The sequence below is a fragment of the Curcuma longa genome, chromosome 21 (assembly GCF_044706935.1).
Source record: "Curcuma longa cultivar G26 ecotype Majalengka, Jawa Barat chromosome 21, ITB_CL_G26_1.1, whole genome shotgun sequence".
Taxonomy (NCBI): Eukaryota; Viridiplantae; Streptophyta; class Magnoliopsida; order Zingiberales; family Zingiberaceae; genus Curcuma; species Curcuma longa.
Window position 1 is genome coordinate 5,135,010 of NC_133881.1, and position 12,661 is coordinate 5,147,670.

The 12,661-nt window shown below is 38.3% G+C and overlaps 2 protein-coding genes across 2 annotated transcripts; both read left to right on the top strand.

Moving 5' to 3' along the window:
- Positions 1 to 368: 368 nt before the first annotated feature.
- Positions 369 to 2,348, top strand: LOC141815685 (alpha-humulene 10-hydroxylase-like). The gene is made up of 2 exons (XM_074703636.1): positions 369 to 1,379; positions 1,454 to 2,348. The coding sequence occupies exons 1-2, from the start codon at positions 435 to 437 to the stop codon at positions 2,075 to 2,077; spliced, it is 1,569 nt and encodes a 522-aa protein (XP_074559737.1). The 5' UTR covers positions 369 to 434; the 3' UTR covers positions 2,078 to 2,348.
- A 7,889-nt stretch (positions 2,349 to 10,237) lies between these two features.
- LOC141814362 (anthranilate O-methyltransferase 1-like) lies at positions 10,238 to 11,876 on the top strand. Its single transcript, XM_074702307.1, has 5 exons — positions 10,238 to 10,346; positions 10,433 to 10,570; positions 10,666 to 10,938; positions 11,072 to 11,344; positions 11,428 to 11,876. Exons 1-5 carry the CDS (start codon positions 10,266 to 10,268, stop codon positions 11,794 to 11,796), a joined length of 1,134 nt encoding a protein of 377 aa, XP_074558408.1. The 5' UTR covers positions 10,238 to 10,265; the 3' UTR covers positions 11,797 to 11,876.
- The last annotated feature ends 785 nt before the right edge of the window (positions 11,877 to 12,661 follow it).

The window sequence follows — 12,661 nt, forward strand, 5'->3', positions numbered from 1 at the left end:
TTAATCCCTAGCCACCCAAAAACTTAATAGAAAAATTGATCTTCACCAATTATTTTGTTATATAAAATTAAGGTATCATACAATCTACTAAAATTCATAACTAATTAATTAATTAGTTCAAATTTCAAAATGATGCAAATCATACAAGTAATTGAAATCGGGGAATACAGTCACATCAATTTATATAAGTGTGCATATAATTCAAATTACTGGTTCTTCAGCCAAAGAAATATGTAGTTGACTTGGAGGGGCACGAGGGTTGACTAGTAAATGAAGTATGCATTTTAAATTGTACAAGAGCATACGGTGATGACTAAGTGAGCTTTAGATCTTCTATAAATGCATGCAAGCTAAGGAAGAGAGCTCACTCAATCCGATCACAAACACTAGCTAGCATTAATTTAAGTGCTCTACTACTCGATCGATCCACTTGCATGGCCATGGAAGCCAATTATTCCCTCTTCTCCCCTTTCTTCTTCATCACTCTCTTCCTCGGATTCTTCATAACTATACTGATAATGAGATCAAGGAGCAGAGTGCATAAGCAACGAGCACAAGTACTATTAGCTCCTCTCCCACCCGGCCCGCCCAGGCTTCCCCTCATCGGAAACATCCACCAATTCGTCGGCGGCTACCCTCACCGTATCCTCCTCCAACTCGCCCGAACTCATGGCCCCCTCATCTGTCTCCGACTCGGACAAGTCTACCAAGTCGTCGCCTCGTCCGTGGAGGCCGTGGAGGAGATCATCAAGCGCCATGATCTCAAATTTGCTGACCGACCCAGGGACTTGACCTTCACCAAAATATTGCTCTACGACAGCGACGGAGTCGGCTTTGTCCCCTACGGTGGCATCTGGAAGCAGAGGAGGAAGATTTACGCCATGGAGATGCTCAACTCCCGGCGCGTCAAGTCCTACGCCGCCGTCCGCGTGGATGCAGTCCGTAAGCTCACGGCGGAGATCGCCCGCAAGGCGTTTGCTCAAACACCTGTCCTTAATCTAAGCCAGATGGTGATGTCCACGATCAATGCGATTGTGAGCCGAGTCGCGTTTGGCGACAAATGCAAACAGCAGGCGGAGTTCTTGGACCTGGTGCAGGAGGCAATGAGCTACCTGAGCAACTTTTCGGTGGCTGATATGTACCCCTCGCTCAAATTCCTCGATACTCTCACGGGATTGAAGTCAAAGTTAGAGGGAGTTCACGGAAAGCTCGACAAAGTCTTCGACGAAATCATCGCACAACGTCAAGTTGCACTGGCCGCCGAGGCAGCCTGCCAGGCTGCAGAGGAGGATCTAATCATCGATGTACTTCTCAAGCTTAAAGATGAAGAAAATCGAGAATTCCCAATCACATCCAACTGCGTCAAGGCCTTCATCATGGTAAATGAATTACATACACATATAAAGAATGTTTATTATATATCTTTCAATTGCTAATAGCTTATTATCTTTAGGAAATATTCCTGGGAGGGACGGAAACATCATCAACGGTTATTGAATGGGCTATGTCAGAGTTGATCAAGAACCCCAAGGCAATGGAGAAAGTCCAAAAGGAGATGAGGGAGGCTATGCAAGGGAAGACCAAGCTCGAAGAGAGTGACATCCCCAAATTCAGATATCTGAATTTGGTGATCAAGGAGACGCTGCGGCTCCACCCTCCTGCCCCTCTGTTGGCCCCGAGAGTATGTTTGGAAACGTGTGAGGTCATGGGATATCGAGTGCCTGCCGGAGCTCGAGTGCTCATCAATGCATTTGCACTGGGTAGAGATGAGCAGTACTGGGGCTCTGATGCAGAGAGCTTCAAGCCAGAGAGATTTGAAGGCAGCTCGATGGACTTCAAGGGCTTCAACTTCGAGTTCATTCCATTTGGCACAGGGCGAAGGATCTGCCCCGGCATGACGTTTGGGTTGACGTCCGCGGAAGTTGCGCTGGCTCATCTCCTCTTCCACTTCGACTGGAAGCTTCCTCAAAGCATGAAGATCGAAGATCTGGACATGATGGAGAATTCTGGGTTGGCCGCACCAAGGAGATCACCTCTCCTCGTGCTTGCCAAGCCAATAATTCCTCTGACAGAGTAAATAAGAAAAACAGTTGGGATCCTTGTCGTAACAGATTCCTGTCATAAATTTGTGACGAAAATCTGGACCGTTCGATTTTAAAATAGAAGATTAAATCCAGGCCATCGCAATCACTCATTCAATCTACAGCCTGGATCTAATCTTAACTTTAAAATCGAATGGTGCAAATTCTCGTCACAAATTTGTAACAGGAATCTATTGTGACAAGCAACTTTTTTTTTAAGAAAAACATGCATATCCTATGTTAATGAGATATTTTTATACAAAATAAATTAATAAATTATATATTAGTCATTGCTCTTTTCAATTAGTCAAAGAAATTATTGTTGATAATTTATAAACTCCAATAGCTTGACATTTAGCTAGGCCAAATTGTATGATGACTTCCACGTTTTATGAACAATCATGGTTCAAGAATTTGCATAGTATATATCGACCTACAAAATATTTCAATTTCAATGTATTTTATTAGGACAGTTTTTTCTAAATTAATCTAGAAATTTATTGACAAACTTTTTTCTCATCAATCGAACTCAATAAGTTTAATTTTCACATAATAAGACATATTGACGTCCTTTTAATTTCCCCTGTCAATCAATCAAGCAAGCAAAGTTGGACTTTAAGTTCACTAATTAGTTAGTCAACATGCTCGTTCTCCTAGCTATTTCTAACCCTTACATCATCTAAATTTCTATTATTTTTGATGCATGGATATGGTGATCCTGTTGGTCGCATCATTAAGTACGAATTTTATACCCAAAAGATTAATAAAAAAATTGATCTCTCACAAATTATTTAATTATTTAAAATTATGATATCATCCAATTAACAAAAATTCATAACTAATTAAACTAGTTCAAATTCCAAAATGATTCAAATCATACATATAGGTTTACCACTTATTGAAATAATTGGAATCATATATATTTACAACATAAGGTTTTCTAATAGGGTGTGGCTAACAAAAGTAGTGTAAACATAATAATTAATTAATATAGCTTGTATATAGTTGTATGTTATGTACACAATATGTCGGTCCAAAGAAAAATCTATTTTATGATCTATTAAGGAAAATCATGAGCTATAATTTTTCTGTACCAATTAACAAATTATAAATTAATTCAAAGATAAATTGTAATGTTATGTCAGGTATCTCAATAAAAGAAAATCTATTAACATGCTATTTTATATACTTTTGATTTTTGATTTTTTTTCTTTTTTCAATTTAGTGAACTATATCTGCCAATATTAGCAACATTCTCTCATGGACATAAATTGTAATGTTGCAAATAGGGGGAGGGATTGGCTAGATTTTTTCTATATCAAAAGAGGAATATCTTAAACATGCCAAAATACTTTTAAGAATTATAAAGTCATCCAAATAATTTTATTATGATTTAAAAAAAAATTATTTGCTATAACATGATTAATTTAAGGAGGTTGAGCTAATCTAATCATTACTTAACTTAAATTGTAATTGATCCACAAGACTGAATTGATTCTATGTACTCAAATAAACATCATCATTGTTCTTTTTAATTGGTGAAAAAATATGTTGCCTATAACATGGATAATGTTTACAATAGCTTGAAATTTAAGGCAAATTAAAGACTTTTAAGGTTCTTCAAAATTTCTTATTAACGTTTGATTGGACAAACATTAATTAAGTGAGGTGAAGAAGATGTCGACCTACTAATTAAATGAAATTTATTGATTTTTCATTTAGTAAATTTCCTTGCTCGACCACTTTTTCAAGTGGATTTGTGTGAGATTAATTTGCAAGCACCAAAGTGATTCAGTGAAAAGAATAATAGATTAATAATTTAAGAGATATCGACCATTTCCCTAGTCATATATGAACCAAGCAAGTTGGACTTTTAATTAGGTTAATTAGATATTCAGACTTATTTCTAATCCTTACATATATCATGGGCTTAAATATTCACACTTATCCACATATTTGACTAATTGGAGGGTCATGAGTGTTGACTTTTGAAAGATGTATACTTGGAAGAGAGGTGGTAGTCGTCGAGATTATTTAAGAAGGATGGAGGTCATTACACGAAACATCAACTTAATTAAGATTATTTATGTACAAGTCCAGTCGTAATATCTCTGATTCTCTTCTGCATCGTCATTTAATTGGACTTCACGTCCAAGTGTTGATTTATTTATGTACAAGTCCAGTCGTCTACTTTGAATATCTCTTCTGCATTATTGTCATTTAATTATATTAGTTAGACTCTACGTCGAGACAAATTCTTTAATTTGACAAGTCGTCTACTTTGAATATCTCTTCTGCATTGTCATTTAATTATATTAGTTAGACTCTATGTCGAGACAAATTCTTTAATTTGACAAGTCCAGTCTCTACTTTCAAATTCTTTAATTTGCCTAATGTGAATTTAGTTTGTGTAAATTGATTACATAATTAAATTTAAAAAGGGAGGAACAAGACAAATTTATTTATTTTCCCTTCTATTAAAATAAAAATTCATTGAAACTTATGGGGTTTGTGTGGTGTGTGGCCGCAAATTATGGAAAATAAAAGATAGTGATTTTTACAAGATAAGTTATTAAATTATATATTAGAGATGTTTGTATTCGATTTAAAGATTTTTTTCGATGGGCGATTGACTAGATTTTTTTCTATATCAAATTAAAGAGGAATATCTTATTTTCCAATAGTTTGAAATTTAAGGTAAATTAATGAGTTTTTCAAAGTTTCCTATTAAAGTTTAATTGGACAAACATTAGGTGAGGTGAGGAAGATGTTGACCTACTAAATTAATGAAATTTATTATTTTTTATTAATAAATTTCTTGCTAGACCACTTTTTCAAATGGATTTGTGTGAGATTAATTTAGATACTCCAAAATGGGTTCAGTAAAAACAATAAGATTTTTGGATCAGTGCAAGTTAGAAGGGGTGAATAACTTCGATTCTCCCTGTTCATCTATAAAAGGTTAATACGCAACGGAAATAAAATACAAATACAAGAAAGCACAAACACAAAACAAATCGATTTTATTTGATTTGTTGCTGCCCAAGACGACAATTCCAAAGCATAGTCCTAGAGATCTATCCCACTATTCCTTCTCTTTTTTGGATATCTTTCAAAGACGGAGAAATCTCTTACAACACTTATTGTTTACAAGCAACACAAACACAAAGAACAAAATAGAAATGAAAAGAAAAACACTTTACAATTTAAAGAAAACTTTGCTTTAAATGCTTTGTTGTCACTCTGGATTGTCTGTTGATGATGAAAAATGCAATAACATTAATTTCATCTCTAAAACTTAAAGAATCGACACCTTATTCTTCAAACAAAACCCTATTTATACAGTTGTTGTTCGAGTTGATTTTTGCCTACCAGTTGATTGAGCTTATTCGCCAATCAATTGATGATCGTTGAATGTTTGTTAAATGATCACTGACAAAGGATTGACGACTGAGATTACTTGAAATTTAAATACTAATCGATTGAATTGATAATGCCTAATCGAATTATGGCCAATCGACTTGGTAAGCTTTTTACTTTTGAGTAATTAGTTGATGATGCAGGGGCAACACATGAGGAGTCGAACTTCAACGGGTCATAACTTTTGACTTGGGAATCAGAAAGAGGCACGATCAGATGTGTTTCGAAGCTCTTTTAGAGACCTTTATTCAAGACGGAATAAAACTCATACTGGCCCACTTTTGGCCCCATCCGACATCGTTTTGTACTCCGTTCGTATCTCCAAACTTATTTTTTACTATTTATAGTAATTTTCTTTTTAAAATTTTTTGGGATATTTTTGACTTTGTCAAGCTAGGGTTTTTAGGTTTATAGCCTATTTATAAGCGTGTTTAGTCGTTTACGACCAATTTGATTGCTTAATAAAATTTTTCCTTTTTTGGCAAAAATCTAGAAGCGGCGCCATCATCGACTTCTACCTATTTTTTCAATTTCTCAATCTTGATCTCTTTTAAATTCTCCTCCAATCTTTCGCCTTCGGAATAATCTCTATTTTGTCCGGCGTCAGCTGATGTGCTCGTCAATCGATTGATGAACCTCCTCAATTGATTGATCACACAGCAAATCACCTTTTCTTCCCTTAAACCTCGAATTCAGAGTTTAGCGTTGTTAACCTTAAGTTCAACCTTTTCAAGGCTTAAATCACGTCTTGCTTGGTATTTGATTGGCCTCACCCTACCTAGACTTTCTTGTTTAACATTTGGTCACCCTTGACTGTTGAGATTTTTCGTTGCCCAATATCCGATCAACCTTGATCTATTGGGACTTCTTCTTGTTGGGATTACAATCAAAATCTCATATTAAAAATACATGAAAAAAATCATGAATTTATAAGATGGAAGATATATATCTTCATTGTATTAATGTCTTTTGGGTAAACTCTAAAAATAAAACCATGAGATGTTTAGGCCTAAAGTGAATAATATTATAAACTTCTCTACTGTGATTCACTTAAACTTCTTACTTCGCCTATGTTGATCAAAATCTTAAACTAATATGTTGATTGGAGATGGAGTGTTGTTATCTTGCTGTAATCGGGGACCAGTTCTTGTAGAAACTTCATCCGCGCATTTATTTTCTCCCTTCGAGCCCGCTCTACTAAGCTGTGACTATCGGTTGCTTGTCGTCGGCGAGTGCGGATGTGAACGTAGGGGAGCTTGTTGCCGGCGGTGTCTTCCTTCATCGCTGTGGCCTTGGTTGGATCTTTTTTTTTCTCTTCGGTCCTCTTGATTTTTTTTTTTGGCTGTGGATATTACTTTTGTTCCTCCAATAATAGAGCACCGGTAATAATAGAGAGCTCTTCTTCTTCGGCAAGGGGAGAATGGCCAGTAAAAATCTCTTCGGGCGATTTTTTTTCCTTTTTTTTGTTTTTTTTTTTTGGTGTCCTCCTCACCTTGGTCTTCTCGTACGTCCCTTTCCTCTTCGATGGTGATCTCTTCTTCTTCGGCAAGGGAAGAATGGGGACGGAAGAAGGCGAATCGGGGTCCAGATCTCCTCTGACACAGCCCCAACAACAACAGACTTTGGTCACCGATGTGTCCTCCTTTGTCTTGGCACCGACGGTGGAGCTCGATCAGCCGGCGTCGACAGCAAGGAGACGAAGCAGAGGAGCGGCTACTAGAACAGAGGTTCTTCTCGCGCGATTGGGAAGAAAACTTCGGCATCCGTGGCTTTAATCTATTCTTAACGGTTCTTTAACTTGCCTTATCGGGTTGGATCCATTAACCATTAAATCTAACCCATTAGCCCATTAATTCCTCTAGTTTCGGTATTTTACACCTTTGCTTTTCCGATTGTATGAGAGAGGAGAGAAGAAATTCTTATTTTGTTATCTTTTCTTGAAGTGATTTATGAAATTGCTGTTAGAAAATTATTCTCATCGTGATAGAAAAAGATTTCCAATCATTTGTGCTTGTCTGTTATTGGCGATCAATGGTTAACCATCGAAAACTACACCGGGAATACGCGCGATTCTCGATGATAGTAAGAAAGCCCCGGAATGATCGCGACAAACGTTGTTGCGTGGTTTCCATAATAAGGCTTCTCTCAATTCGATCGTCATCGATCATCGGCTAGTACCGAAGACGATGACGCGACTCATGGTTTCCGAAGCCGTCCAGACGAGAGCTTAACATGGATCACCAGTGTAACCTGATTCTCGATGAACAACCGCTCGATTGATGTCAATACCATTCAAACGTCATCAAATAGGTATGCATAGAATAATATTTCTGAAAATTTTATTTGTACGCATAGAATAATTTATTATTCAAAAAATTTTAATTTCCTGTCATGCCTTGTACATGTTATTTCCTACTTTGCATGTGTATGTTGTGATAATAATTAATTTAATTCTCTGTTAATTTCCGCTATGCACATTTTCGAAACATGAGAACACGCGCATTGCATCGGGACGATCCCAACATTGTCAGCAGTGCGTCTGGTGTTAACCATCGTAGCGTCTAAAACAAGTTCCCATAGACGGTGCCAAAATGTTCCGGCTGGATGCCATCGACGGTTAAACCAACAGTCAAGAATATGTCACCTCAACCTTCATCAAACCCGCCAACGAGAAGAATCTGAGGAAGAAGAGAACTGAACAAATTGTTTGAGCGGCTGAGCTATGGCCGAGTTGTTTGAGCGGTCGAGCTGTGGTCGAACTGTTTAAGCGACCGAGCAGTGTGAGTAAGTGGTCGAGCTATCTGAGCGATCGAGCAGTGTGAGCAAGTGGTCGAGCTATCTGAGCAACCGAGTTGTGTGAGCAAGTGGACGAGCTATTTGAAGCATTATTGGGTCAGTCAAAACATAGTTTGATCGGATGCCAACTCGGATTGATTATTGACAATTTTTTTATCAGGTCAGATCAACAAAAATCTATCATATTATATATATATATATATATATATATATATATATATATATATATATATATATATATATACGAGTTTGATATCCTGCGCAACCGCCCGATGCGCGCTCGTGCGCGATCCCATCTCAGCCGTCCATTTCTCGCGATTGCACAGTGTTTCTCCTCGGACGTTCGCCGCTTCCCGGCGTCCGTTCATCGCCGTCCGACCACCGATTGCCGCCGGACCGGACCCATTGGAACCGCAACTCACCGGCGGTCCGGCGGGTGCCGGAGTCCGGCCCCGATTCGGCCGGAATCCGGCCGAATTCCGGCCGAAATCGGCCAACAGACACTGTTGGCCGATTTCGGTCGGAATTCAGCCGGATTCCGGCCGAATCGGGGCCGGACTCCGACCGCGGTCGACGCGCCCGGCGCGGCGCGTCGACCGCGGCCGGAGTCCGGCCCCGATTCGGCCGGAATCCGACCGGATTCCGGCCGAAATCGCCGCCAGACGCTGGCGGCCGATTTCGGCCAAAATCCGGCCGGATTCCGGCCGAATCGGGGCTGGACTCCGGTCGCGGTCGATGCGCCGGCGCCGGGCGCGTCGACCGCGGCCGGAGTCCGGCCCCGATTCGGCCGGAATCCGGCCGGATTCCGACGAAATCGGCCACCAGCGCGTCTGCTGTGTTTCGGCCGGAATTCCGCCGGATTCCGGCCCAATCCGGCCGGAATCCGGTGCCGATGTGTGCGCCGTCGAGTTGCGCTTCCAACGAGCCCGGGATGGTGGCCGGCGGTGACCGGACGGCGAAGAACGGCGGCGATGAACGTCGAGAGGTCGGGCGGTCGCGTATGGGTGTCGGATTTTTTCGTCGCGCGGGATATCAGAACTATATATATATATATATATATATATATATATATATATATATATATGCACACAAAGATTGTGTTGCACGCGTGTATATAGAGTGTGTTGCACATATGTATATGTTTTAAGCCTTTCCATTTCGGTCATGTTTATTTAGTCTTTAGGATGAGTAATTTCATTTTGATGCTTTCTCTTTCATCAATATTTTGATATGGTTTTAATACTAAATTTTCAATAAAATTTATTTGGATAGGACTAGTCAATTGCAAGATCATGATTAATTAATATTCATTAATAAAACGCAATAATGTTTTCATTTGTCGGATCAATATTTTTGTGGCTTGATCTTTGTCGAAGGAGACAGCAACAATGTTTTCTTAAAAACAAACATTTTATTCACTATCAATTGTATCTCATCTAGATACAACTAGACAACTCATAAATGTTTTTTTTGGTAACGCATCAAATCATCTACTTTGTCCTTTTTTAAAAAATAAAAAATAAAAAGTGTATTCCACAAGCGACCACAAACGGTTGAGATCAAACTTTGCTTGATCTAACGGTTCAAAGAGAAAGATTTATTCGAAATGAGCTGTCTAGTTAGTCAATGAGACAACATTAAATTAACAAGGCAAGACTCACATGCATTTTTTTTTTCCGGCGTACCGTGTCCATTCTCCAATACTATAAATGCGTTATATCAGTGAATAGTGACAAATATGCATTCATTCTGATATAATCCCAGTGAGGTAGGTAGATGACATGACTCTCTTCCCCTTGATTCAAATGCCCATGCCCTAAGAGGCCTATATAACCCTCCCTGTATTTCCATTATATTCTCCATAAACCTCACATTTCATATTAACCAGATCCTCAGGCCTTCAGAGAGAGAGAGAGAGAGAGAGAGAGAGAGAGAGAGTGTGTGTGTGTGTGAGAGAGAGAGAGAGAGATGGGTTTGAAGGTGGAGCAAGCTCTTCACATGGTTGGGGGTACAGGTGATACTAGCTACGCCAGCAACTCAAGGCTCCAAGTCGATCAATGCAACTCCCTAGATTGTATTTTCTTTTAGTATCTTTGTAACTAGATTTTGATTGCTAAGTAAATATGCATGCTCAGGAGAAGGCAATCTATCAAATGAAGCCTGTGTTGACGACCACCATCGAAGAAATGTATAAGGAGTTGCTGCTTGAGCATATGGTCGTTGTTGATTTAGGTTGCTCTTCTGGTTCCAACACATTTATTGTAGTCTCTCAGGTATATATATCGGGCATTGCTCCGTGAGTATATGGTTGTTGTTGATCTTAGTTGCTCTTCTGGTCCTAATATATATGTCCCTTGTGGCCTCTTAGGTGCTTAACATAATTGTTGAACTCCGTCATATGATGGAGATGAAGAAGCCATTAGAGGTGCAATTCTTCTTGAACGACCTCCCAGGGAATGACTTCAACTATGTCTTCCAATCCCTAGATAAGTTCAAGAAGAAGGTGGAGGAGGAGATTAAGAGGGAGTTGTTGGTGCCGTATTATGTGGTCGGAGTGGCAGGATCATTCTACGGGAGGCTTTTCCCTTGCACGAGTGTCCATTTCTTTCATTCTTCCTATTGTTTAATGTGGCTCTCACAAGTACTTAGTTAATCTCTATCTCTCTAGTAGTATAATATTTCTTTAATAATTTGATGATTAGTCAACTAACTTTAATATACATAATATTTTTTTCTTTATTTAGTCATCATATATACTTTTGAATCTATTACAGGTCCCTGAAGAACTAGAGAACGAACAAGGTATTTTACTGAATAAAGAAAATATTTATTGGACAGAAACAAGTTCGCCGCAAGTAGCAAAAGCATATCGAGAGCAATATAAGAAAGATTTTTCAACATTTCTTAGGTCACGACATGCAGAACTAAATATTGGAGGTGGAATGATGTTAACATTTCTAGGAAGAAGAAAGAAAACCCCTGAGCACGGTGACTTATGTCATCTTTGGAGACTACTTGCAGAAGCTCTTAATTTGATGGTCTTAGAGGTTTGTATTTAACCAACTTTATGATTAAACATGTAAAAATGATTGAAATAGTTAATATTAATTTTTTTCCTATATGAATTTAGGAAATCATACCAGAAGAAAAGTTCAACGCCTTCAATTTGCCAATTTACGGACCTTCACTTGAAGAGGTGAAGTCTATAATCCATCATGAAGGATTATTCGATTTGGATCGAGTAGAGATCTTTGAATCTAGTTGGGATCCATTTGATGATTCAGAAGACGATTCTTTTGATCTATCATACTATACAAAAAGTGCGAAAAATGTGACGGATTGCATTCGCGCAGTGGTCGAACCCTTGATTGTGCATCAATTTGGAGATGCCATACTCGATGATTTATTCGCACGATACAAGCAAAATGTTCTGAAGCACCTTCTCAAGGAGAAAGCCAATCACACCATTTTAGTCATTGCCTTGAAGAAAAGAGTATGAAATTCAGCAAGAAAAATTAAGGAGAATAAATAAATATTAATTCTCTGACTGCAAGAGAATTTATCATTATCATTATCAAATTAGTTCTCATGTGAATCTTTCTCATTTCCTTGCCAAACTGAATCATGCATACCTATCCTAAAAATCAAGTATTTGATTTGATCAAATTGTAGTCTCGATATATATGAAACTTTTAAAGCTGATGTGGGCGTAAATTGAAACTATTTAATCTTATGACTCAATTTATAGATATTTCATGGCGATATAAGCCCACAACAAAATTTATTATGTTTTTAAGCTTTAAACTGAAGGATTGTTTTTTTTTTAAAAAAAAAGAGTAATATGATTTAGAGATAAATTGGAAATTAACAAAATTAAGGTTGAAATTTTCTATTGGTGCTTCAGATTCCTTCAAAGCCATTAGGGTAGAAAGGTTAAGTAGGGGAGGGACCATTGATTCTAGATCGATTTAAATTTTAATTTGATAGCACTAAAGGATACCTTCACTGAATTAACATTCCAAATTTATTTAAATTTGACACTACAAAAAATGCTGGATTTACCGACGGAATTAGCGACGGAAAATTATTCCGTTGCTATTTTTAGTGACGGAATTATAATTTCCGTCGCTAATGTGTCGTTACCACGATGGAACCGTAATACAGCAATAGATTCGCGACGGAACTGATATTTGGTCACTATTTTACGACGGATGTTATAATGTCCCGTCGTTAAATAGCGATGGATAATAATATCCGTCGTTATTTAATGATGAAAATTTAATTTCGTCGCAAATTCATCGTTAAAACGCCGTATTAGAGGCGGCAACAAGATCGACTCGCCGCATTAGAGGCGCAGGCAGAAA